The sequence below is a fragment of the Malus sylvestris genome, chromosome 12, assembly GCF_916048215.2.
Source record: "Malus sylvestris chromosome 12, drMalSylv7.2, whole genome shotgun sequence".
In the NCBI taxonomy this organism is placed as follows: Eukaryota; Viridiplantae; Streptophyta; class Magnoliopsida; order Rosales; family Rosaceae; genus Malus; species Malus sylvestris.
The window spans coordinates 29,301,468-29,325,247 of NC_062271.1; the positions used below are offsets into that span (position 1 = coordinate 29,301,468).

Consider the following 23,780-nt stretch of genomic DNA (forward strand, 5'->3'; position numbering starts at 1 on the left):
TTCTTGTAAAATTTGTCCAACTTGTAAAAGTAGCTTTACTCCTTTAAACCTTTCCACTAAAAAGCAATTACACCAGTAATGTTTAACGTTGTTTAGTTTTCAATTAACCCACTAATTAAGGATATGACTCGGCCGTAAGCAATGATAATTTCATAAGCCATATCGGCAAGAAGAATTTAGTTTTCTCGTTATACACTCATCTCTTTGTTCACGTCTCTCGGTTCTCCTTTAATTTATTAATTCAACAACTAGAAAAAAGGACACAGCAAAAATTTCTAGATTTGGAGTTCGAGCTCCAACTTGTGTCCATAAAATATTTTTAGAAAGAGAATGACGCCGCGGTTCAAACTCACTGTTATGCTGAGACATAAGATGGATTTGAGCCATCCGAGATTGTTTAGGCTTCCAAAACTGCGTTTTAATTTTTGTAATAAAAATCCTACTTTTTGTTTGTCATCCGATTAATGTCATTTACTTTCATTTTTCTTAAGGCTTTTGAGTTGTCCTAAGGTGTTTTAAACAGCTTATTTAAGTCGTGCCTGTTTCCCATTGTAATCATCAACTCCTCAATTAATCAAATTATTTGGGATTTCTATTAAACTGGTAGATTCCAGAAAGCTCTAGTTCTTCAAAATTTACGTTTGTAGTCCTTTTGCTTCGTGCTGCGTCAAAAAGAAAAAGAGGTGCAAGAGGAAAGATTGTTAGGATGCACTCGTAAAGAGAACTGATTTATGTTGAAGATCGTTTTCTTTCGGGATATCGAGCATACTGTTATATAGGGTAATTAAGATTAACATAGATTCAGCGTTTGATTCCCTCCAATTTAACGAAAAATGACATTTTTGGCCGCTCGAAAGAAAATTATGATGCCTATAAGAAAAGAATTGGTACTTTTATTCATATATATCTGTGAGAGAAGCTCAATCCAATTTCAACAGTGCACAGTGGCGTCCATGAAATTCACTCCTCCACTGCTTGTTAGCGACAACCTGCCATTCACGAAGCTGTGTCTTTTTGCGAAGACTAACAGAGAAATGAAAGTAGTAAGTATGCATTTCAGATCGAAAACCTGTCCCAAGACATGGTTTTCTTAATCGTATATATGGAAGGTGAACGCTCACCCTCCAAAGTTATCAAGTTTCCTGATAGGTTGGTATGGGCACTCCGGACGCTGCAGTCAGTTCCTTGTAAGCAATCTGCAATCTTCGAGTCACAGGTCCCACTTTTCCATCGCCAACTTCACGACCATCAATCTTTACAACCTGGTGAATAAAATCCCATCAGCTATTGCTTCTTGTGAAGAGGAAACCATTACAGCGTCGATAAATGGAAGCATGAACAGTTGAATATGTAGTATGCAACCAAGATTGAAATATCTATAAAGTACTCACCGGACTGAGTTCTCCCATTGTTCCTGTCGTCCATACCTGCAGGTCGTCCATACCTGCAGTCCATGATAATTACGTAATTCAGAACAGAACGAAGGATATGTTCAAAACAAACAGGTGGGATTAACACTTCCGTTAATTACTATTGTGTAACAAACTATGTGAATTTATGTAAGGAATGTTAGAGTGTGATTATGATTCACACGGTTTAGATATTTCAGATTAGTATAAAGTGATAAGGTCTCAGTTTGTTTATAAGAGTAATCCAGTTTTGGTTTGGATTAGAACTCTATTTGGGATTTGAGTTTAGTACTCCTGATTGTACAAGGATTTAGTTTCATATTCCTTGTAGGATTGTTATAGGTGATCCGGAACTTGTAGTATAAAACCACAAGCCCCTGCTCTCGCAAAGATACACTCTGAATTTCGTTCCAGTTGCCTATAATCTGGAGAGTATCGAGCTTTGCAGAGAGGAGAAGGTTTTGTGCAGATTTCCATATCTTCTTCGTCTGTGAACATGTCTGTGTTAAACATTAAAGTTGCTGTTTTGGAGAATCTAAATAGCCATGTATTTTTTGTCTTTTGTTTGTATGTGCTGGCAGTGTCTAGAATTATCTTTTTGGGTATTATTTATTAGGTCCAGCTTTATTGTCTCTTAGAGAAAAAAAAGAGGAGTCTTTAGAAAGAAACAAAAAGACACTAGTTGTGCCTTTCCTCCTCCCTGTACCAGATCTTTTTTGTGTGTGCAGAAAATTGAAGTTGGAGTTTTTTATTCATCTTTTTAGCTTGTTCTTCTTTACATCTTTGTGTGTTGATCTTGGGCTAGTGTATTGTATTACACTATTGTTGTTGTTTACATGGTACCAGAGCCACAAGGGTGGTAACTGGTTGTTTGCTTGAATCCCTTGGTGAAGAAGATCAGCTGGTGTTGCTCCAAAAGATGGAATCTTCAAGTCGGGTTACTGGGCTCGGCATAGAGCTGCTCAATCCATCAAATTACAAGATCTGGAGATCGTGTATGGAGTCGTATCTGGTTGGTGAAGATTTATGGGATGTTGTTGGAGGAGCGTACACAACCAAACCCGAAGACGGTGCAGATGCCGATGACTTGAAATGGTGGGTAATGACTAATGCGAAAGCCGAGTTCGTGTTGAAGAGATCTGTTTCTCATGGGTTATTCGAACATATCATCAAATGCAAGTCTGCCAATGACATTTGGGAGACTCTTGACAAACTATTCAACAAAAAGGACATTGGGAGGCTACAGATGCTGGAGAATGAATTGGCAAATTCAAGTCAAGGTGACCTTTCAATTTCTCAATTTTTCTTGAAGATTAAGAACTTGTGTTCTGAAATTTCCCTTTTAGATCCGGATGAGCCCGTCTCTGAAGCTCGAATAAGGAGACACATTATTCGTGGCTTAAAAAAGGAGTACACTCCTTTTGTGACTTCAATTCAAGGATGGGATCGACAACCCACCTTGGAAGAGTTTGAGAATTTGTTGTCATCTCAAGAGTCTTTAGCTCGTCAAATGGCTGGAGTGTCTATTTCGAACAACTCCGGAGATGCTCTTTTTACTCGAAAAAAGAAGAATTTTAAGTTTGATAAAAGGGATTACAATAAATTTGATGCTGCACCTAAAGAGTCATTTAATCAAAGAGATAAAAGGCCCCTCAAGTGTCATCGATGTGGAAAACTTGGTCACATTCAAAAATTCTGTAGAGTTAAAATGAGCCAAGGCAACGTGGCTGAAACAAATGTCAACTCTCGTATTTCTAGCAATTCAGAAGATGAAGAAAACTGGGGGAAGTGTTTTCTAGCAGAAACTTCAAACATTGATGCCATGGCTATTAACTTTAAAGATGAATGGATTGTGGATTCCGGTTGTGGCCATCATTTGACAGGTGATGAGTCAAAGTTTGTCCATTTACAGCCGCACAAAGGAAATGAAGCAATGGTGACAGCCGACAACACAGTGCACCAAGTTGAAAAAGAAGGTACTGTGATCATCAATGAGGGAGGTAATGATTCTATCACATTGAAAAATGTTTTCCATGTTCCGGGGATGAAGAAAAATTTATTTTCTGTTCCTAATGCTGTGGATGCTGGTAATTTTGTCTTATTTGGACCAAAAGATGTGAAATTTCTCCGGAATATAGAAATTTTAAAAGCTGATGTTGTCCATACCGGTAGGAGGGTAAAAGATACATTTGTTTTATCTGCCTCTTCATCATATATTGATAAGGTTAGCTGCAATGAAAATGCTTCCTTATGGCATGCTAGGTTAGGGCATGTTAATATGGAAAAATTGAAGGTGATGGTTAAGAAAAATCTTGTAAATGGGCTGCCTAATATTTCAAGTTTTCCCAGCAAAGTCATTTGTGAAGGATGTCAATTTGGCAAGGCTCATCGTCTTCCTTTTGCCAAATCTGATTCTAGAAGCAAAGCTCCTTTAGAATGCATTCATGGTGATGTTATGGGACCAACTAGAACTCCTTCCTTCTCTGGTTTTCGCTACATGCTAATTCTTGTTGATGATTTTTCAAGATTTGCATGGGTCTATTTCATAAAACAGAAGTCAGAGGTTCTCTCCAAGTTTCAGGAGTTCAAGGAGACTGTGGAGGGTGTTCTTGGTTTGAAAATTAAATGCTTGCGTACAGATAATGGTGGGGAGTTTACTTCTGAAAGCTTCTTCAAATTTTGTCAACAATTTGGCATAAGAAGGCAATTATCCTGTGCTGAAACTCCGCAGCAAAACGGAGTTGCTGAACGGAAGATTAGACACTTGACGGAGACATGTAGAAGCTGGTTACATGCTAAAAACTTGCCGAAAGCCTTGTGGGCAGAAAGTATGATGTGTGCAGTCCATGTGATTAATCGGTTGCCCCTCAGTCCGAATAATATGAAAACTCCATATGAGTTGATGTTTGGCTCAATTTGTTATGTTCATGTGCCTGACTCTAAGAGAGGGAAGCTAGATTCGAAGGCGAAAAAATGCATTTTTGTGGGATATGATGAAAGAAAAAAAGGTTGGAGATGTATGGATCCTGAGACGCACAGTTGTGTTGTGTCAAGGGATGTGATCTTTGATGAAATCTCTTCTTTTTATGGCCAGAAAAATGAATCAGCCGGCGACAACACTCAAGAACCTATTGTAATTGAGTTGCCTTCGTCTTCCAATCCTCCTAGTGTTCATGATACTTCACATGTTGGTGAGCAAGGTGAAAGGGGGAGCGTTAGTCCGCAAAATGTTGAAATGATGGAGGATGTGGGATCTCTAGAGCAAGAAGAAGTTGAACAAAATCAGAGGCCAAAAAGAACCATCACCAAACCGGCAAGGTTTCGAGATGAAAACTTTACAAGTACTTATTCTTGTTTTTTTGCAGGTCCAATTGATGAAGCAGAACCTTCTCATTATGAAGAAGCCAAATATGTCAAAGAATGGAGGATAGCCATTGATGAAGAAATGCATGCCCTTATGAAGAATGAGACATGGGATTTGGTGCCGCAACCTGAAAATGTGCATCTTATTACATGTAAGTGGGTTTACAGATTGAAGAGAAGAGCTGATGGAAGCATAGACAGATTTAAGGCCAGGCTAGTTGCTCGTGGTTTCTCTCAAAGCTATGGAGATGATTATGAAGAGACTTTCAGTCCCGTAGCAAAAATGACATCTGTTCGTGTGGTGATCTCATTGGCAGCGTGTCAAGGATGGAAGTTGTGGCAACTTGACGTTAAAAACGCATTTTTATATGGAGATCTTGACAAAGATATTTATATGCAGCAACCAGCCGGATATGTGTCCCAAACCAATCCAGGTTATGTGTGCAAACTGAAGAAAGCCCTTTATGGGTTAAAACAAGCGCCACGTGCTTGGTATGGAAAAATAGCTGAGTTCTTGCAGTTTTGTGGCTATCGTGCTTCAGATTCAGATTCAAGCTTATTTGTTAAGAAACATGGGAATCTGCATATGGTTGTTCTCTTATACGTGGATGATATGATAGTTACTGGAAGTGATGAAAATGAGATTGCAAAGCTTCGAGCGGAACTATCTACTCGATTTGATATGAAGAACTTGGGTGAGTTAAGTCATTTTCTTGGCTTAGAAGTGCAAAACATGGCAAATGGAATTTTTATGTCACAACAAGGATATGCTCAGAAGCTTGTTGAAAGGTTTGGGCTCAAGTTGTCCAAGAAACGCTCTACTCCCCTTGACAAAGATAAGAAATTAAGGCGTAAGGAAGGATCACTTCTTCCAGATCCTAAAACCTATCGTGCTCTTGTTGGTAGTCTTCTTTACTTGACTATAACAAGGCCGGACATTGCATTTGCTGTTGGGATTGTTAGTAGATACTTGCAGGAGCCTCGAAAGCCTCATTTAGAAGCTGCAAAGGATATTCTGAAGTATGTAAACTCTACACTTGATTTTGGACTTCTTTACAAAACAGGTTCTGGCTTTGTGATGAATGGTTACACAGATGCTGATTTTGGAGGAGATATGGATGACAGAAGATCCACATCAGGTTATGTATTTTTGTGTGACTCTACAAGTGTTTCTTGGTGCAGCAAGAAACAAGACTCAGTTTCACTCTCTACTACAGAAGCGGAGTATAAGGCTGCCTCACTCGCAGCCCAAGAATGTGTTTGGCTACGGAGACTCATCAAGGATGTTTATCAACCTTGTGGCAAATCAACTACTCTTTTTTGTGATAATCAGAGTGCTATCAAGCTTGCATCAAATCCTATTTTCCATGCTAGGACCAAGCATATTGAGATCGAGCATCATTTCATTCGTGAAAAGGTTCTTGATGGAACCGTTAAGAATGAACATGTGAGCAGCAAGGAGAATGTTGCAGACATCTTTACTAAAGCTCTCTCAAGGGGACCATTTGAAGCTCTTCGTGTGAAGCTTGGACTCGTTTCCAAAACATCACTTTAAGGGGGAGTGTTAAACATTAAAGTTGCTGTTTTGGAGAATCTAAATAGCCATGTATTTTTTGTCTTTTGTTTATATGTGCTGGCAGTGTCTAGAATTATCTTTTTGGGTATTATTTATTAGGTCCAGCTTTATTGTCTCTTAGAGAAAAAAAGAGGAGTCTTTAGAAAGAAACAAAAAGACACTAGTTGTGCCTTTCCTCCTCCCTGTACCAGATCTTTTTTGTGTGTGCAGAAAATTGAAGTTGGAGTTTTTTATTCATCTTTTTAGCTTGTTCTTCTTTACATCTTTGTGTGTTGATCTTGGGCTAGTGTATTGTATTACACTATTGTTGTTGTTTACAGTCTGCAGGTATGCACTGATGCAATTATTTTTGTTCTTACATTCATATTGCGTACATGATCAAAGGGTTGTGATTTAATTGTTTAATCCTTGTGTTCTTGGCTGTTGAGTTGATCGATAAGTTTCTATCTCTTCTCACATGAGGTATCAGAGCCAATGGATTCTTCATTTAAATTCAATCTTGAAATCGTTTTAATCTGCAAAACAAAACTGACCTATGGCAACCAGTCTGTTTAAATTCGAAATTGCAAGAAACGACGTCGTTTAATTTATTAATCTTCTTTAATATTATGACTGTTGGACTGGGTTTTTTACTGCAATCGAAGAAAAAAAAAACCTCGATTTTCATTCTGTGTGAGAAAGATCCATAATCTGATATGGCAATATCGTTTTTCTCAAACATCATAAAACAAATTTCTTGTATAACTATTGCTTCCGCTGCGTTGATTATGATATCTGCAAATTGAGGTAATTTTCTGTTTCTTCTCCATCCATATTGCGTTAAAATATAAAGAAGTATTATGGAATTTTTGCTATGTTTGATTAAGATTGGTGTACAAAGATTATGCAATGCATTCAATTCCATGTCTATAGATTATTGACATACTGCTCTTTTGTTTTCTTGTCACAAATGAAATTCTGATCTGCGTGATGAGTGAGTTTATGCATACACAAATGGGTTGTTTCATCTATATATGTTTTTCATGCTCATGAGAAATCTATATATATGACTAAATTGATTCATTAACATTGTGTATTAAGTGAAAGTGGATTGAAATCAAGAACTTTTGGTTCTTTTATTGAGATTTCATTTTGTCCATGTCTGCAGTTTCGCTTAAAACACTCAACCTTGCAAGTGTTCCGATTCTCACGGGGGGAAGTAACTACAAGAAGTGGAGGCGAGAAATCGGTCTGCTACTGACTCTTAATGAATTTGATATTGCATTAGACACTCCTACGCCGCCATTATTGTCAGATAAAAGCTCTGCCAAATGGGATTTTAAAGCACATGTTACTCATATGGGAGTTATAGATGCTTTAGATAAGTGGGAGTGATTGAAGTTATTTTATGTAGCTTTTGGAAGACAGTTATAGGATGCTTTTCCAAAGGATGAGTGTCGTAGCAAAGTTTTCTGGAGCTAGGTATTGTAATTTATTTAGTTACAACTTTCTTTGTGATTTAGCAGTTAGTTGAGGTTTCTTTTAGTTCAGCCTTTTCAGACAAATCTGTGATTGGTTGTTCACAGGAAACATTTTTGATAGTTCAATAAAATCTTTGAGTCAAAATTTCGTTTTGATAAAGATAGTTTGAGAGTTGAACTTGGTTATTCTTATTGATGAATAGCTCAAGAACTTTTGTTGTATTTCTGGACAACATCAGTGAGTAAGTTTTGGTTTACTCCTATTTTGGATCACTTTGCTGAGAGCATGAGTTAGACACTGTGATTTGTAAGTCAATTCTGCATATTGTATTGTAGAGAAGATTATAAGTTCATTGTCTTAGCGCATGTTTTCAGTTTTGTGTTTTTTTTTTTTTTTGTTGAGAAACATTGTTATGAGATTTCTGCAATTACTGTTGTGTTAATTTGAAATGATTCTTTACTATGGTGAATCATACTCAAGTGGGAGAATGTTAGAGTGTGATTATGATTCACACGGTTTAGATATTTCAGATTAGTATAAAGTGATAAGGTCTCAGTTTGTTTATAAGAGTAATCCAGTTTTGGTTTGGATTAGAACTCTATTTGGGATTTGAGTTTAGTACTCCTGATTGTACAAGGATTTAGTTTCATATTCCTTGTAGGATTGTTATAGGTGATCCGGAACTTGTAGTATAAAACCACAAGCCCCTGCTCTCGCAAAGATACACTCTGAATTTCGTTCCAGTTGCCTATAATCTGGAGAGTATCGAGCTTTGCAAAGAGGAGAAGGTTTTGTGCAGATTTCCATATCTTCTTCATCTGTGAACATGTCTGCAGGTATGCACTGATGCAATTATTTCTGTTCTATCAGATCTCACTTTCAAGAACACAAGGATTAAACAATTAAATCACAACCCTTTGATCATGTATGCAATATGAATGTAAGAACAGAAATAATTGCATCAGTGCATACCTGTAGACATGTTCACAGACGAAGAAGATATGGAAATCTGCACAAAACCTTCTCCTCTCTGCAAAGCTCGATACTCACCAGATTATAGGCAACTGGAACGAAATTCAGAGTGTATCTTTGCGGGAGCAGGGGCTTGTGGTTTTATACTACAAGTTCCGGATCACCTAGAACAATCCTACAAGGAATATGAAACTAAATCCTTGTACAATCAGGAGTACTAAACTCAAATCCCAAATAGAGTTCTAATCCAAACCAAAACTGGATTACTCTTATAAACAAACTGAGACCTTATCAGTTTATACTAATCTGAAATATCTAAACCGTGTGAATCATAATCACACTCTAACAAGGAAACCTCGTCCGCAGTATGGAACTCTGATAGGCTGATCCTTCTCTCCTCTAAGACCAACTTCTCCTTCACTACAAGGTCCATCACCTGCAAAATTCAAAAAGATCGATCAGTGAGTCAGAGGAAAACCAAGTGTAAAATATTATTACCAAACAAAACGTTTGGGGCGTCTTTGTCAAGGATCGATGTACAAAGGTTAAAATCTCATTACCACCAAATTGAAGGAGAACAATATTTCAATTCATGGAGAACGATGGAAATTCCAATAATAAGAGGGAATCTACACAACTTACCGTTGCTCGAGTAATGCCAGGAAGGCAGTAATCAGCATGAGGAGTCAAAACACAGCCTTTCTTCACCAAAAACTGCATAATCAAACAGAGTTTGTTTACAGTGTGGATGTCACGTAATTGAGACGGAGTGGAAGGAAGTGATAGGACGTGATAATACAATAGCAGAAGTCACTATGACATTGCATTACTTAAGGAGAACAGGTCTATATTTTGTGCTCATTAAAATGTTACAAACTAGCGAGTTGATCCAGCCCTCTAACGTTCACTTGAGACTAGTTTACATGGACATGTTTCTGATGCTTTCATGAATGAAAGCATCGGAAATAACAATGGAAAACTACATCCTGAAAAATGGAACCTAGCCACCAAATTTTCATACAGCAACGAAACCTGAAGAGAAAAAGCATAGGCTTACAATGTTCGTAGCGTTTGTTTCAGACACATAGCCATCATTGTCAAGCATGATTGCATCATCAGCATTTGCGTTGTTGCCTTCTATCTGCAATATATTCAAGATGACTTGAACAAAGGTAGCTCAAAGTTCTGCAAGATCAAATACACCGCACATGACATGTTACCAGCTGATGACACAAACTGAACTTACCTTTGCAAGTATATTATTGAGTAGGTTATTGTGGTGAATCTTTGAATCCAAATTCTGGTAAAAGAAAAACGAAAAAAAAGTCGTAAATCTATAGTCAGGTGAGAAAATGCATAGGTAAGTGGAGGAAAAAAAAAAAGTTCTCTCTCTCTCTCTCAGTGGAAACCCTAGCAACCTCTAGTGTCGATAGGAGGAATATGGGGATATTTCTTTGCTCCAACCATTTTCTGTGATTTTAAAAGGCTAAACACTTGTAACTCGAGTGAAAGGAGAAGACCTAATGTTTGTCTTTCTCCCAAAGACCAGTTGTTTCTTCATTGTCTGTATTGCGTTGTGCTTAGGGTTGTTTGAGTTGGTTTTCTTAGCTCTTTTTTTGTGAAAGGCACAGTGATTTTGGTGAAAGATTTACGACTCTTTGGAAAAAAAAGTTTTCCAACTTATCTATAGTCACCAGGCATCAATCTTGTCGAAAATCTGATTTTCCTCCACTTACCTATCTAAATGCTCTTCAAGCTTAAATATCTTCCCATCCTAAACTCGAAGACCCTCCCAAACTGAATCACCGCCTTGGACAACCGAGTTGAACACAGAAACCTTGGACAGGATAGAAATAAATATCCATAACTATAGCATCGAAACAAAAGACTGGAGGGATGATCTGTCAACTGGAGAACATCAAGTGTCTCGTGTACAGGTACCTTTGCACTCTCGCGCGGTACAATCTGATCACCAACCCATGCAAGTAGCTTCTTATTTTCTGGAACTGGAAGATCGGGCTCAGGCAAAGGAGACTTCAGAAGGCTCGATGTCTGCCTCACATGGCGCCTAAGAAAGTTGTAGAAAGGTAGACTTTGCTCAAGTACGTCATACAGAGACATAGGGAATGGCTGAAAAAACACACATAGAGCATATTCTCAGACGTTGTGTCATGCTGTAACTTGAGTTGTCATTATCTATCAAAATGCAAAATTGTGGGAACAGGCAAGAAAAAGGTTAAATACACAATTGTATAACTAAGAGAAAAAAGACATTTAACTATTTGCAGTCCGTCCAACGAGTACATGTAGTATAACCTAATTATCTATATTTCGGATGATCTTTGTGTCTATTGTTTCCTAGCATGCGATCAAAATCTAGCACTTAAATCTAGCACGAACAACTGTAGAAAGCACGTGGCTTGTAGCTCAGTTGGTTAAGAGCATTCACCTATGCATTTGAGGTCCCATCTACGCTATATAACCAATGGAAAAAAACTGACAAATTCACGAACTTTTATGATCAACCAAATCATTATTGAAACAAAAACCAATTGAGATCCTACCAAAGTAAAAAATATTTCCAAATAAAAGAGTAAAAAGTAAATAACTTGAGTAAAATTATTCTTACAACAGCAACTAAACTCATAATTAGGGATGAAACTTGTTTACTGACTTACCATTTTGGAAAGAACCTCCTCCCTGTAGGGCCTATCAGAACCTGTCACTTGCAGGAAAGTTGCATAGAGTGGTTCATCAAGCACTTCTGTGTCATCCCTCTAAACACAAAACAATAAAAAAAATAAAAAAATAAAACAAAATTTATGTTTTCTTCTTCTGCATGAAAGACAGAATCTTTAACTTGCACTTTGCTTGGTATTGCTTCTTGCTTGGCTAAAAGCGTTTATGATAGTTAAAAAGTGCTTCTGGAAAAAGCAATACGAGCACAAGGAATACATGAGCAAAGGAATAGAAGCAGTCCCAAACGAGGCCTTTCAGAAGCCAAAAAATAATATTGACGAGACTGGAGGGCACATGAGCAAAGGAGTACATGAGGCTGGTAGACAGTGATCTTGGAGTAGCCCATAAGTGAATCGCTTCCACTTCAGCTTCTGCTTGGTTCTTGAGCTCTTCCATGGTGGTTTGGTTTGGACTGAAATTAAAATTCCCAAACTTTTTGAGGGATCAACTGGGATTTTGAAGTTTTGAGAAATCTGAGCAAATTACTGCATGCAGAGGAAAGTAACTGATGATTATGCAATAAATACTATAAAGAGCATTTATTTTTTCTATTTACTATTTAGTAATTGTATGTGAGATTTGAACTTATTTGGAATTGTTTTTGTGTTGCCGTTTTTAACAATTAAAAACGCTTTTGATTTTGTTGAACTGACAAGGTGAACATATTTTTGACCATAAAAGAATGAGTAAATTGTAGCTATGGTCCCTGAACTTTACTCAAATTGGAGCAATGGTCCTTCAACTAAAAATCCATTACCATTGGTCCTTCAACTCATTAAAACGTGCAGCTATGGTCCCTCAACTAAAAATCCATTACCTTTGGTCCCTCAATTTTAATTCAACTGGAGAAATGGTCCCTTAACTTTATCCCAATTGTAGCTATGGTCCTTCAAACATAACTCGTTTTGACAAATTTTTTTACGTAGTTGACGAAAATGACCATAATTACACACTTTGATGAGTTGAGGGACCCTAATTAAGTAAATGGTTATTCCAACATAACATATTTTGACAAAATTTTGAAGAAATTAATGAAAAGGACTATAGCTACACATTTTGATAAGTTGAGGGACCAATAGTAATGGATTTTTAGTTGAGGGACCATTGCTCCAATTTGAGTAAAGTTCAGGGACCATTGCTACAATTTACTCTAAAAGAATTCTTCGGAAGTTTTGATGATATATCACTAACAAATTAAAGTTTTGACATGTCAAAGATTACGTGGCACGCATTGTGAGTGTCACAAGTTGTACACATGACATATGACTCAAAAAACGAGTCATGACACATGTCAATATTTGATGGAAAATAATTAAAAAAAATCTTTAATTAACCTTGATTTAAGTCAAACAAATCACGGGAGATAATCAACAAATAAAGTGGATGTCAAATAGGGAGATTGACCAAATAAGAATGACTAGATTAAGGATAAGTTGATTGATTGATTTGATTAAATCAAGATTATTTGATAAAATCAAATTGGACGCGATTTTTTTTTTTTTTAAAGAGAAATTGGACACGAATTAAGTTCAAATCACGTTTTGATTTTTTTGTTAATTAAATTTATTTGGTCAAATTGCTAAATTAATTGGTATGGGTCAAATTAATTGATTTGGTTCAAACCTCAATCAAGAAATGGAAAAGCCTATAAGTACGAGGCTCAAAAACAATGAAGAGATCTTAAAAAAAAATGGAACTTTAATGAAAAGTTTTCAGTACTGTTTACTTTAACAAAAAATCATAGTTTTGAAATCATTTTCATTAGTTTTCCTTAAAAAAAAAATCCTCACATTCTTCAAACACTTAGGGGTGGTTTGGGAGTGAGGTGCTTAAAAAAAAAGCTGTGAGGGTTTTAGGTGTTTGGTAAACTGAAAAAAATGGCTTATTTTGGAAGCTGCTATGAGAATAAGCTGAAATCAAAGGAAAAAACTGAAGCTGCTATTTGCAGCTTTGGAAAACTGGCTTTTTTTCAAAGCACACGGAGCTACAGTGCTCCTTTAATGAAAAGACTCACTATCAGACTGCTTTTTTTTGTTTTTTTTTTTTTTTCCCAAAAGCACTTTTACAAAAAAGTTTACCAAACACTCTGCTGATTTATTTCACAGCTCCGCTTATTCTCACAGCAGTTTCTTTTCAAAGCACAGGAATACCAAACCAGCCCTTAAAGTCTCAAACACTGTACACGCTCATAGAATTCAGAAAACCCTCCATATTTTTTCCCGCTCTCATGAAAACCACCAAGCACCACCTACACATGTCGGTTCTTACATCACCCCTCAAGCCACCATTCCACTTTAGTACTACGACCTTATTCCTCTTCACTTGTAAGTAAGAAGTTTTAGGTTAGAATCTTGTGGATGGTGAATTCAATATCAAATTAGGTTGCCTATTATGTGGCTTAGCTGAACTCTCAATTTTCTTAGTGTAAAAATATCGATGTACTAAAAAAAAAAAAAAAGGAATGTCTGTTGGTAAGGGTGCAATTCAGGCGGGTTGGAAGGTCAGCCCAATCCTACCCCAACTTTGACAATTCGGGCTTGGGTTTGGGTTGGGTTTCATTCGGGTTTAATTGGGTTAGGGTTTACTTGGATTGGGTTCGAGTTGTCCAACTTTTTTAAATTTAATCTTGTAACAACTTAGTTTCTAAGAATTCCTTAAAAAATTAAGCCAAGTAGCATCAAAGCTAGCTAACTTTCATTTCATAAATCAATCTACTATAAAGCTTTAGGATTTAGAGACTATGAATATAAGCTAACTAATTGAAGTCTCTTATTCCCTAAAAGATTAAGTAATTATAAAGGGTAATTTATTAAAAAAAATATTAGAAATGGCGTTGGTTTTTGGACTTGGCTCACTTGGGTGTAGTATGAGCATTAATTGATATGAGTTATAATCTGGTTAGATTGGGTTTTGTTAGTCGGGTTGAGGATGAATGGGCAAATGATCAACCCAACTTAACTCAATTAATGAACGGATTAAAATTAAGTTGGGTTGAACATAAACGAATTTGAATTGGCCCAACCCAAATTTCACCCTATCAGTTGGGCTGCAGAAACTACTACCAGCCATATAAGCAAAAAAAAAGAGCGACGACATCGTTGTGATGATAATATAATACGTTTGGTCCCACTAAAGGTAGTAGTAGGTCTGGTTTAGTCTTGTTCGGTTCAGTCTAATCGGTTGTACTCGATTTGGCCCCACTAAAGTTGGTACGTCGACACGTGCTTAGCCAAATGCATGAGGAAAGCCGAGAACCGAACCGGTCAAACCAAAATTGGTTTTTCAATTTTTTTCCTGGTTCATATCAGCACGGTTCAATGCTTTATCCGTTCAAACGCCTGCCCTAATCCCACAAAATTACAGAACGACACGTCGTAGTTTCACTTGTATGGTTGGTGTGAGCGCTTTTAATAAGCTGGTACAGCTCCACTCCGTAGTCCGTAGTGTTGCTCTCGAACTTCACATTTTCGCGCCTAAAATCCAAGGTACTTTCTCCGTCTCTCGATCTCTGTTGATTGTTTGGTTGCCTGGAAACTGTAGGAAAGTTCCTTCGATTTACAATTTATCTATCATTTCTCAGTTGCCAAACAGATTTTAAAGCTCGCGATTCCGGAACGATTGAGATTTGTTCACTCTTTTAGCTGTTTGGCTGCTGAGAAAATGAACCTACGTCATTTGAGTTTCGATCAAATTTTCACTTTTCTAATCTGATTCAAACGCGATCGTTCACTTCAATTTCTAAGATTTCTCCCGATTTTGAGCAACAATAGCATTAATCTCGTATAAGAAATCTGATTTTCTTTTATTTTCCCGGCAACCAAACAGATCGTACGAGTTTTCCTTCCTAACTGACGCTCTTTCTGTGTTTTTATTTTTTGCAGCTTCGAATTAGCTTCTGATCGCGGCAAGATAATGGCGAGTATGACAATATGTGCTCGATTCCGGCCTTTGAGCTCCAAAGAGAGAAGAGATCACGGCGATGCAGTCTGCATTCAACACGTAGACTCCGAAACTTTCAGTTTCAAGGTTTTTTCTCATGAATCCATGGATTCCTGTAATTCTGCTACTATCTTTTCGTGCAAAACTGTTTGAGAAACAAAGTTTGAAGAGATTTGAATTATTGTACGGCTAGGATGAGAAGGATGAAGAATTCACATTTAGCTTTGATAAGGTGTTCTACGAGAAATCTGAGCAGGCACAAGTGTATGAATTTCTAGCTTCGCCTATTGTGCGAGGTATATCTTCGAAACGACATTAATCGATGAATTACGCTTCTCTTGCTTATTTACTTGAAAGAAAAGGCAAGAAATTCCGGTTAAACTCTAAAAATCTTTTATCCATGTGCCTTTGCGTAGAAATTAATTGATTTGGTATATAGTGTTCCCTTACATTTTCATAGCAGCTGAGCTTATTGAAGGTCTTACTAATTGGGAATAGTGTTAGTCTGAATTACTGATTTTGTGTATTTCCAACTCAATTTCTGCTATTTATCTGCGCTGACCATGATACAGATGCTGTTGATGCAATAAATGGGACGATCGTTACTTATGGACAGGTGACGTAGTTGTCTAACTTTTCTCCTTATGGCGATCACCTGTATGTGATAAATTTCTATCTAGTAATTGCATGTCTTGGTTGTTTTGTTGGTTCTAATTCACGAAACCTTTTGCAATGAATGCAGACTGGAGCGGGGAAGACATATAGCATGGAGGTGAGGCTGCAGTTTCACAATATTGTAGTGATGACTGCTAATCGATATTCAATTAATTAAGCTCACGCACGGTAATGTTTGCGTATTTGGTGCAGGGGCCTAGCATACTGGTACGTGACGAGCAGAAGAGAGGATTACTTCCAAGAGTTGTTGAGGGTCTGTTTGATTGCATTAAATCTTCTGGAAGAACAATGAAGCACTCAATCAAATTGTCAATGGTATTGAGATTTGCTTATCTTCCGGTGACATAATTGGTTTCAAGTTGTAACTTCTCTACCAATGTAATTCTCTGAATCTGTTTGTTTCTCTTTTCAGGTAGAGATCTACATGGAAAGAGTAAGGTAGGTGTAACCGTAATAACTCAGTTTGGCTTGAATGCACTATCTGTTTGGAACATGAAATAAGCTGAATAGGATGGAACTCCAGGAAGGTTCTAATAACTATACTATACTTGCGATTAGTACTAACAGTACTTCTTTTTATTCAGGGACCTTTTTGATTTAGCAAAAGACAACATACAGATTAAGGAGAGTAAATCGCAGGGGATATTGTTAAATGGAGTAACAGAGGTATGCTTACCTTTTGAAGCAATAAGTTGTATACCCATGATATCAATGGGAGTACTTATCGAATTTTTGAATCATCCCAGTCATGTTTTGATTTTTGAATCTGTTGCTTGCTTGAATCCTTTATTGTCACACAAATTACTATTTTGAGCCCAAGAAAACTGACGATTACAAACTGACTCCAAGTTCCCACCCCTTTTTTTGTAGATCTCTGTGTCGAGTCCTGCAGAAGCATTGCAAAGCCTATCTGTAAGATATATTTTCTTCAGAAATCTCTTATAGTTTGTGTATATGGTTTACATTCTAACAGCGATGTTGATAATGCAGAATGGCATAGCTAACAGAGCTGTGGGAGAGACCCGTATCCTTTGCTTTCTTTTTCCGTTCTAGTTATTTCTTAATTTCCCAGTATAAATAGCAGCATTCTTTTTTGGCTGAGAATGTTATCCATTTTCTGTAAAACTTAACATTGATATAGAAATGAATGTGTCCAGCAGCAGAAGCCACTGCATATACATATTCACAGTTCAGCAAGAAGTAAAGAAAGATGAGAGGTAAAATTTCTTTAATTTACATTGGTGTCAAGTTTTCAATTGTATGATCTTGAACATTCTGAATTCATGTACAGGTTGAAAGCTGGAAAGTTAATTCTTGTAGACTTGGCTGGATCTGAGAAAGTAGAGAAAACTGGAGCTGAGGGAAAAGTTCTTGAAGAAGCTAAGACCATCAACAAGTCTCTCTCAGCCCTTGGAAATGTGATAAATGCTCTGACATGCGGGTCATCGGGCAAAGCAAACCACATTCCCTTCCGCGATTCCAAGCTCACTCGGATTTTACAAGATTCACTGGTCAGTTTCCCTCCCTTTAGTCCTCGCCATAGCATTGTCAATTTGTACTGAAGATCTACTGGTTCTCATCTTGCAGGGAGGTAACTCACGTACTGCATTGTTGTGTTGTTGCTCACCAAGTCCTTCTAATGCATTGGAGAGTCTGTCCACTCTTCGCTTTGGGATGAGGTATGCTTTTCAACATCCCATATCGCTTAATTACGAATGAGGACTCAAAATTGAATCTCAGGATTCTTAAGGTTAGATTCTTACTTTGCCAGGGCAAAGCATATAAAGATGTCACCGCGTCTCAAGGGTAACGAAGATAAATCTGCTAAAAAGAACGGACCTCCCTCCCCAACTAAAGACGAGTCATGCGAGAGAATTCTTGGGATGGTTAGAATACTCTAGTGAAAATGTTTTCTGTGACGTGTTTTTTTCATAGCTTCTAATACCTCCACACTATAGTTGAGGGAGAGATTTGATGCCGAAGATGTGAAGTTACTTGAGGAGTTGTTCACATTGAGCGGAATTCTCTTTGATCCTTCTTCGCCTGAAGAGGTAGACTCAGCATTGGCGGATGTTACTTCACAGACGATTACCTTACTGCAGCAAGCAGTGGAAGATCTTGCATCCACTGTTGAGGAGGTACGTGCTACTTGGTACCGAGAATGGCGTGTAAACAGCCTTGTCTACTTTCTTCAATATGAATTTTGTTGTGCCGGTTTTATGCCGTTGCAGCTTAAGAGAGAGAACACGGCACTGAAGAACGAATTAGCAGCTGCTAAAAGATTGGATGCGCAAAGCGAAGCGGCTGGAGATACTTCAATTGTTCTGCATAAACCTTCGGGAATTATCAGTTCTGTTGTGTCACGGGTCAGGTCACTCTCTTCTATCAAGTTGTTGAAATGATAAAGAGTATAATCCTGCCTTACATGTAAGATTAATCGAACATCGCTCATATTTTAAAGAACTGCAACAGTAGGGTAGAGGCACCGACCATGTCATACATAGAGCATTTCTCACAAAAGCATGAGACCCTCTGTATTTTGGTCTCACTCAACCCTACGTAGTGCTAACCGGTCTAGCTACCCTAGTAAGGCAGCCTTACTGAATTCTATCAAAGCTAAGTAGAAATATAGAATATTTGCTAGAGGAGTATGCGCCTATTAAACTGGTTTGGGGAGAGATCTTGGGTAGGGCTTTTCAGTCCACATAAAAAGAGATATCTTGCGTTGGGCTTTTGAGGAGTAAAAGTGTTTTAGTTTAAAAGCCCAATTATCTTTTTTAACAAGGCATTATTGTCACTGTAATATACAACGATGCGGATCAATTTTTAATGCAAGAGAGCGGACACGCTGTGTTGGACTTGGATTGTCTGCTCCTTCCCATTCCATACCCTTTCCATCCTCACCTATTTATGTGGTCACGGTTAAACCATGTCAATAATTTTATATTGATTTTTTTAAAGAAATAATATGACAAAAAGTAATGGAAATATAAAATATTGACATGGTTTAACCGTAACTACAAAAATAAGAGAGTATAGGAAAAGTATAGGATTGGGAGGGCAAACAATCCAGATCGCACTGTGTTGAGCTTTCGGAAAAGCACGTATTTGGATGTTGGGTCCAACGGGACTTAGAACTCAAACATATATTGCCTGATTGGTAAGCTTTCTACAATCCAACAAAATTGCATCTCACAAAATCTTATATGAATCACAGAACAAAAAGAAAAGCTTTGTTATACGTTTTCAAAATACAAGTTTTGAGCCCTTGCTTGCTTTACTGCCCTTCATGTAGTTCTTGCTTAAAGTAGTAAAAAGTCCCATCTGGTTTTCTAAAATTCCAAATACACCCCTTGGAACCTGTCTTATTATTTGACCTAGCAAATGGTTGTGTTTGTCGTGTTCGTGTTGTTTTCGCGTCATACATGTTATCTTAAAGGGTCGTATTTTGTCAAACCCGTTATTTTAAAGAGTTCTTAATAGGTTATCCAAAAACGACTCGACTCGTTAACGAAGTATGTCGTTTTGTGTCAAGTTAATGGGTCATGCAAAAAATTATCACATCTAATATCTGGATTTGACAAATGATACCTTATCGAGTTTTTAACGAGTGACCCGATAACGATCCGAATTGTTAAAAGGTGACCTAATAGCGACCCATTCGTTAAGGAGTTGACCCAAAACTTGTTTTTTCGTGTCGGGTTAAAAGATCGTGCAAGAATTATCGAGCATACTTATTCTGGGTGACTAATTAGCCAAAGGATAATTCTAGAGAGATCAAATTTTTATACTAAATTTGCAAATCAAACAATGTGTCACTAATAAAAAATAAGCACGTTAAGCAATATTTAATTAATAATCAAATCACTAACAACCACATCATTAAGTTTATACAATTCAATTTAGGGGTGTGATATCCACACACCCCTTTTTACTTCTCTCACACTCTTTTAATTTTCGGCTGTCGGATCAGATAAATTAAAAAATATCAAATGACAGAAATTAACAAATATACCTGTGTTCGTTGGGTGTTTTGGTACATTCAGTTGTAGATAGACAATATGTGAAGGGCATAATCGTAGTTTTATACTTTGCTTTTTTGGCAACATTGAAACTTGGAAGTCTTTCCGAAACTCAAAGGAAACCTTGGCTTTCCAACGAAAAATAGGAAAAGAAAACTTCGGCTCCGTTACCCAAAACTACCCTATAAATATTACTTCTTGTCTCACATGCTTAATGCTTCAATCACATTGCAGCTGCTCTCTCTTTGAACATTAAGCTTTTCAAATTCCAACATCCATGGCTGCCAAGAACTCCATTATTCTCCAAGTTTTTGCCTTCCTGGTGATTGTCTTACCGGTTGCGAATTCGATAAAGTTCAGCTATCCGGCGGTTTTTAACTTTGGGGATTCGAATTCCGACACCGGCGAGCTCGGTGCCGGGCTCGGTTTCAATCTTCCACTGCCTTATGGACAGACCTACTTCAATCCTCCGTCGTCATCGGGGAGGTCTTGCGATGGCCGTCTGATCATAGATTTTCTAAGTAAGTTTCTGGCATCATTACTCACATAGTCACATGCACTACCTCCGGATGTTGATAAACAACTGTGTATCTCGTGCATGCACTAGTAAGTATATTCTGAATATATCGTATCCATTTTTACTTTTCACACACCCTTGTTAATTTGTTGTCATTGAGCTTCTTCAATTCATTCGTTCACTTGATATAACGGCCAAAATTTGAGAAAAGTGTATGAAAAGTAATAATAGGTGTGTGGATAGTATTACCATATATATCAGCTATGTAGAACAGTGTCATTAATTTGGACATATTCATGTGTAAGAAAATAAAAGTGTGAAAATCACTTTCGTATTAAGTGTATAAATGTTCTTTTTAATGTGTTAAATCAAATATATATATTGAGTACAGAAAAATAGAAACTATTCAATTTAAAATTGAAGTAATTAAACGAGGAGTGTGAAAGTCATTACTTTTAGTATTTATAAGAAGAGAACTGCTAAAACCCTCTCAAAAGTATGACTCTATGTAGACTCTCTGACACCTTATGTTTTTGACACAATATTTTATAATATTAGCACTAAAATTAATGTTAAAACTGTAAAGTGACAGATATATTATGGAAGAGTTCCTTAGCATTTCTCTTAGGAGAATGATGCTACATTGCTTACATAAAATATAACTTTGTTGATTGGGGTTTGTAGTTTGTAGTCTTGTACACTTGGCGTTTTGCCATCATTCATCCTCTCCATAAGTCAAAGCAAACTTTTCAAGCTTTCACCATGCTCATAAACTTGGCTCCATACGTCACATGACATGATGCATGATCTTATATTTTGGTGGTTGGGACATAACACATCCGTGAACATTAAGCCTCTTCATCCATGGCCACCAAAATTTTCACCATCCAAATTCTCACCTTACTTTCCATTTTTCCACCACCTTCAAACTCAACGGAGTTCCGCTACCCGGCCGCTTTCAACTTCGGCGATTCAAACTCTGGCACCGGCGTGCTTGCTGCCGGATTTGATTTCAAGCTCCCACCACCTTATGGACAGTCTTTCTTCAAAACTCCCTCCGGGAGGTTTTGTGATGGCCGTCTCCTCATAGATTTTCTCAGTAAATTTTTCAGTTTACTTTACCCTGCAATTTTTCGGTTTAATCAACTTTCACATTTTTATACATTACACATGTAAATGTATATGGATATTGTTCAAGATATAGGATTGGACTGGTTAGTCAAGACAGTATGTCCGCTCTTTACCTCTCAGTTCGAACCCTCCCTCCCCATGGATTAAATATCGCTTTTGTCTTGGGCCTCTGGCTTTCCACATGTGAAAGCAAACCAACAACTTACACTTGAGCCCCACTGCTCACCAAACAGAAACTTATCAACAAAGGCTTCATAAAGTATAATATATTTTTCTATTGGTTTGTTTGCATTTAGGTGAAAGCAACAGCCGAAGAAGCGAGAGAACTTCCTGTTGCATTTTCCATGGCTACCAAAATCTGCATTATCCAAATTCTCACATTGATTTCCATCTCCTTGCCTCTTTCCAAATCCATCCACTTCAACCACCCTGCCGTTTTCAACTTTGGCGATTCGAATTCCGACACTGGCAACCTTGTTTCCGCAGGCATTGAGACCATTATTTCTCCTTATGGACAATCTTATTTCAAAACCCCATCTGGGAGATACTCCGATGGCCGCCTCATCGTCGATTTTCTTAGTAATTTTCCATTTTTTTTCCCTCTAAGCTTTGTTCTGCTGCGTTTAATTCACGTTATGAGTTCGACTTTGATCTCAAGTTTATGTTAGTTCTAATTTTTTTTAAAAATTGTTTCGTGACTGCTCTTTATTGTGTAATGTTTTTGTAGTGGATGCAATGGAGCTTCCGTTTCTCAATGCCTACTTGGATTCAGTTGGCCTGCCGAGTTTCAAAAAAGGTTGCAACTTTGCCGCGGCGGGGTCAACTATACTTCCTGCAACTGCAACATCGATCAGCCCATTTTCTTTCGGGGTCCAGGTCTCCCAGTTTTTTAGATTCAAAGCCAAGGTTCTTGAGTTGCTAGCTAAAAATGAAAGCTTTCCCAAGTATCTGCCTACGGAAGATTTTTTCGCGAAAGGGCTCTACATGTTCGATATAGGCCAGAATGATCTCGCTGGTGCATTTTATTCGAAATCATTGGATGAGATTCTAGCTTCCATTCCAATGATTTTGACAGAATTCGAAACTGGAGTAAAGGTCAATACATTAACACAAAAAGGATGGTCAATACTTTGAATTTAAGTAAGAAGAACATCCACCTGACATTCTTTGTTTTCGTTTCAGAGATTATATGACCAAGGAGGTAGGAACTTTTGGATACACAACACAGGTCCTCTCGGATGCTTGACGCAGAATGTTGCCAAGTTTGGAACTGATCCCTCGAAGCTTGACGAACAAGGATGCGTCAGCAACCACAACCAAGCTGCTAAACTCTTTAACCTGCAGCTTCATGCTCTCACCAAAAAGTTGCAAGGCCAGTACTCGAATGCAAGTGTCATATATGTTGATATCTTTTCGATCAAATCTGAGCTCATTTCAAATTATTCGAAAAATGGTTAGTACATCTGAGTGCCTTGTGATTCTTCATTGCGAATTATATCGTGCATTACATATATACGTAGTTCTTTCTGTTTTAATCATCTCATATCTGATTTTATGGATTGTATCTGCAGGATTTGAGCAACCTATTATGGCTTGCTGCGGTTACGGAGGTCCCCCGTTGAACTACGACAGTCACATTACCTGTGGACAAACAAAGACGTTGAATGGAACAACTGTCACAGCCAAAGGATGCACAGATAGTTCTGATTACATTAGTTGGGATGGAATTCATTACACCGAAGCTGCGAATCAGTATGTCTCGTCCAAGATACTCACCGGGAAGTATTCTGATCCACCCTTCTCGGATAAAATGCCTTTCCTTCTGAAGCTCAAGTTCTGAAGCCCCAACATGTTTTATTTACATATTTAAACATTTGTCTGGTATTTGTAAGGCCAACTCTTAAATGTAACAGTAAACCTTAAGTTCTCACAAATTTATACAGAAATTCCATTTCAAAAGTGTGGCACTGGATGCA

The 23,780-nt window shown here is 37.6% G+C and overlaps 2 protein-coding genes, 1 long non-coding RNA gene and 1 pseudogene across 6 annotated transcripts; 3 read left to right on the top strand and 1 right to left on the bottom strand.

Annotated features, from left to right (window-relative positions):
• Positions 1–993: 993 nt before the first annotated feature.
• On the bottom strand, positions 994–11,916 carry LOC126592342 (branched-chain-amino-acid aminotransferase-like protein 2; annotated as a pseudogene).
• LOC126592058 (uncharacterized) lies at positions 1,918–6,585 on the top strand. The gene is made up of 2 exons (XR_007612592.1): positions 1,918–2,025; positions 6,448–6,585. It is a non-coding gene; the product is annotated as an uncharacterized LOC126592058 (long non-coding RNA).
• Positions 11,917–14,870: 2,954 nt separating the features above from the next.
• Positions 14,871–18,994, top strand: LOC126592495 (kinesin-like protein KIN-1). 3 transcript variants are annotated; one of them, XM_050258180.1, is made up of 15 exons: positions 14,871–15,005; positions 15,402–15,546; positions 15,653–15,755; positions 16,032–16,075; positions 16,202–16,231; positions 16,327–16,449; positions 16,547–16,572; positions 16,719–16,800; positions 17,005–17,046; positions 17,125–17,158; positions 17,276–17,351; positions 17,426–17,645; positions 17,722–17,813; positions 17,906–18,020; positions 18,093–18,994. In XM_050258180.1, exons 2-15 carry the CDS (start codon positions 15,433–15,435, stop codon positions 18,534–18,536), a joined length of 1,545 nt encoding a protein of 514 aa, XP_050114137.1. In that variant the 5' UTR covers positions 14,871–15,005; positions 15,402–15,432; the 3' UTR covers positions 18,537–18,994. The 3 variants fall into 3 exon arrangements, with proteins under 3 accessions (XP_050114137.1, XP_050114139.1, XP_050114138.1); XM_050258181.1 differs by lacking the exon at positions 14,871–15,005 and having other exon boundaries at positions 15,055–15,546; positions 18,093–18,272; positions 18,366–18,994; XM_050258182.1 differs by lacking the exon at positions 15,653–15,755.
• Positions 18,995–20,418: 1,424 nt separating this feature from the next.
• On the top strand, positions 20,419–23,763 carry LOC126593710 (GDSL esterase/lipase At1g54790-like). 2 transcript variants are annotated; one of them, XM_050259816.1, is made up of 4 exons: positions 20,419–20,677; positions 22,532–22,899; positions 22,987–23,257; positions 23,376–23,763. In XM_050259816.1, the coding sequence occupies exons 1-4, from the start codon at positions 20,434–20,436 to the stop codon at positions 23,642–23,644; spliced, it is 1,152 nt and encodes a 383-aa protein (XP_050115773.1). In that variant the 5' UTR covers positions 20,419–20,433; the 3' UTR covers positions 23,645–23,763. The 2 variants fall into 2 exon arrangements, with proteins under 2 accessions (XP_050115773.1, XP_050115772.1); XM_050259815.1 differs by lacking the exon at positions 20,419–20,677 and adding an exon at positions 22,070–22,383.
• The last annotated feature ends 17 nt before the right edge of the window (positions 23,764–23,780 follow it).

What these genes read in the sequence shown, in the direction of transcription:
- LOC126592495 (XM_050258180.1), top strand. Translation starts at nt 15,433, where the DNA reads ATGGCGAGTATGACAATATGTGCTCGATTCCGGCCTTTGAGCTCCAAA. An exon ending in CCGAAACTTTCAGTTTCAAG is followed by an intron (nt 15,547 to 15,652) that starts GTTTTTTCTCAT and finishes TTGTACGGCTAG; the next exon opens with GATGAGAAGGATGAAGAATT. An exon ending in AGCTTCGCCTATTGTGCGAG is followed by an intron (nt 15,756 to 16,031) that starts GTATATCTTCGA and finishes ACCATGATACAG; the next exon opens with ATGCTGTTGATGCAATAAAT.
- LOC126593710 (XM_050259816.1), top strand. Translation starts at nt 20,434, where the DNA reads ATGGCTGCCAAGAACTCCATTATTCTCCAAGTTTTTGCCTTCCTGGTG. An exon ending in AATTCGAAACTGGAGTAAAG is followed by an intron (nt 22,900 to 22,986) that starts GTCAATACATTA and finishes TTTTCGTTTCAG; the next exon opens with AGATTATATGACCAAGGAGG. An exon ending in TTCAAATTATTCGAAAAATG is followed by an intron (nt 23,258 to 23,375) that starts GTTAGTACATCT and finishes TTGTATCTGCAG; the next exon opens with GATTTGAGCAACCTATTATG.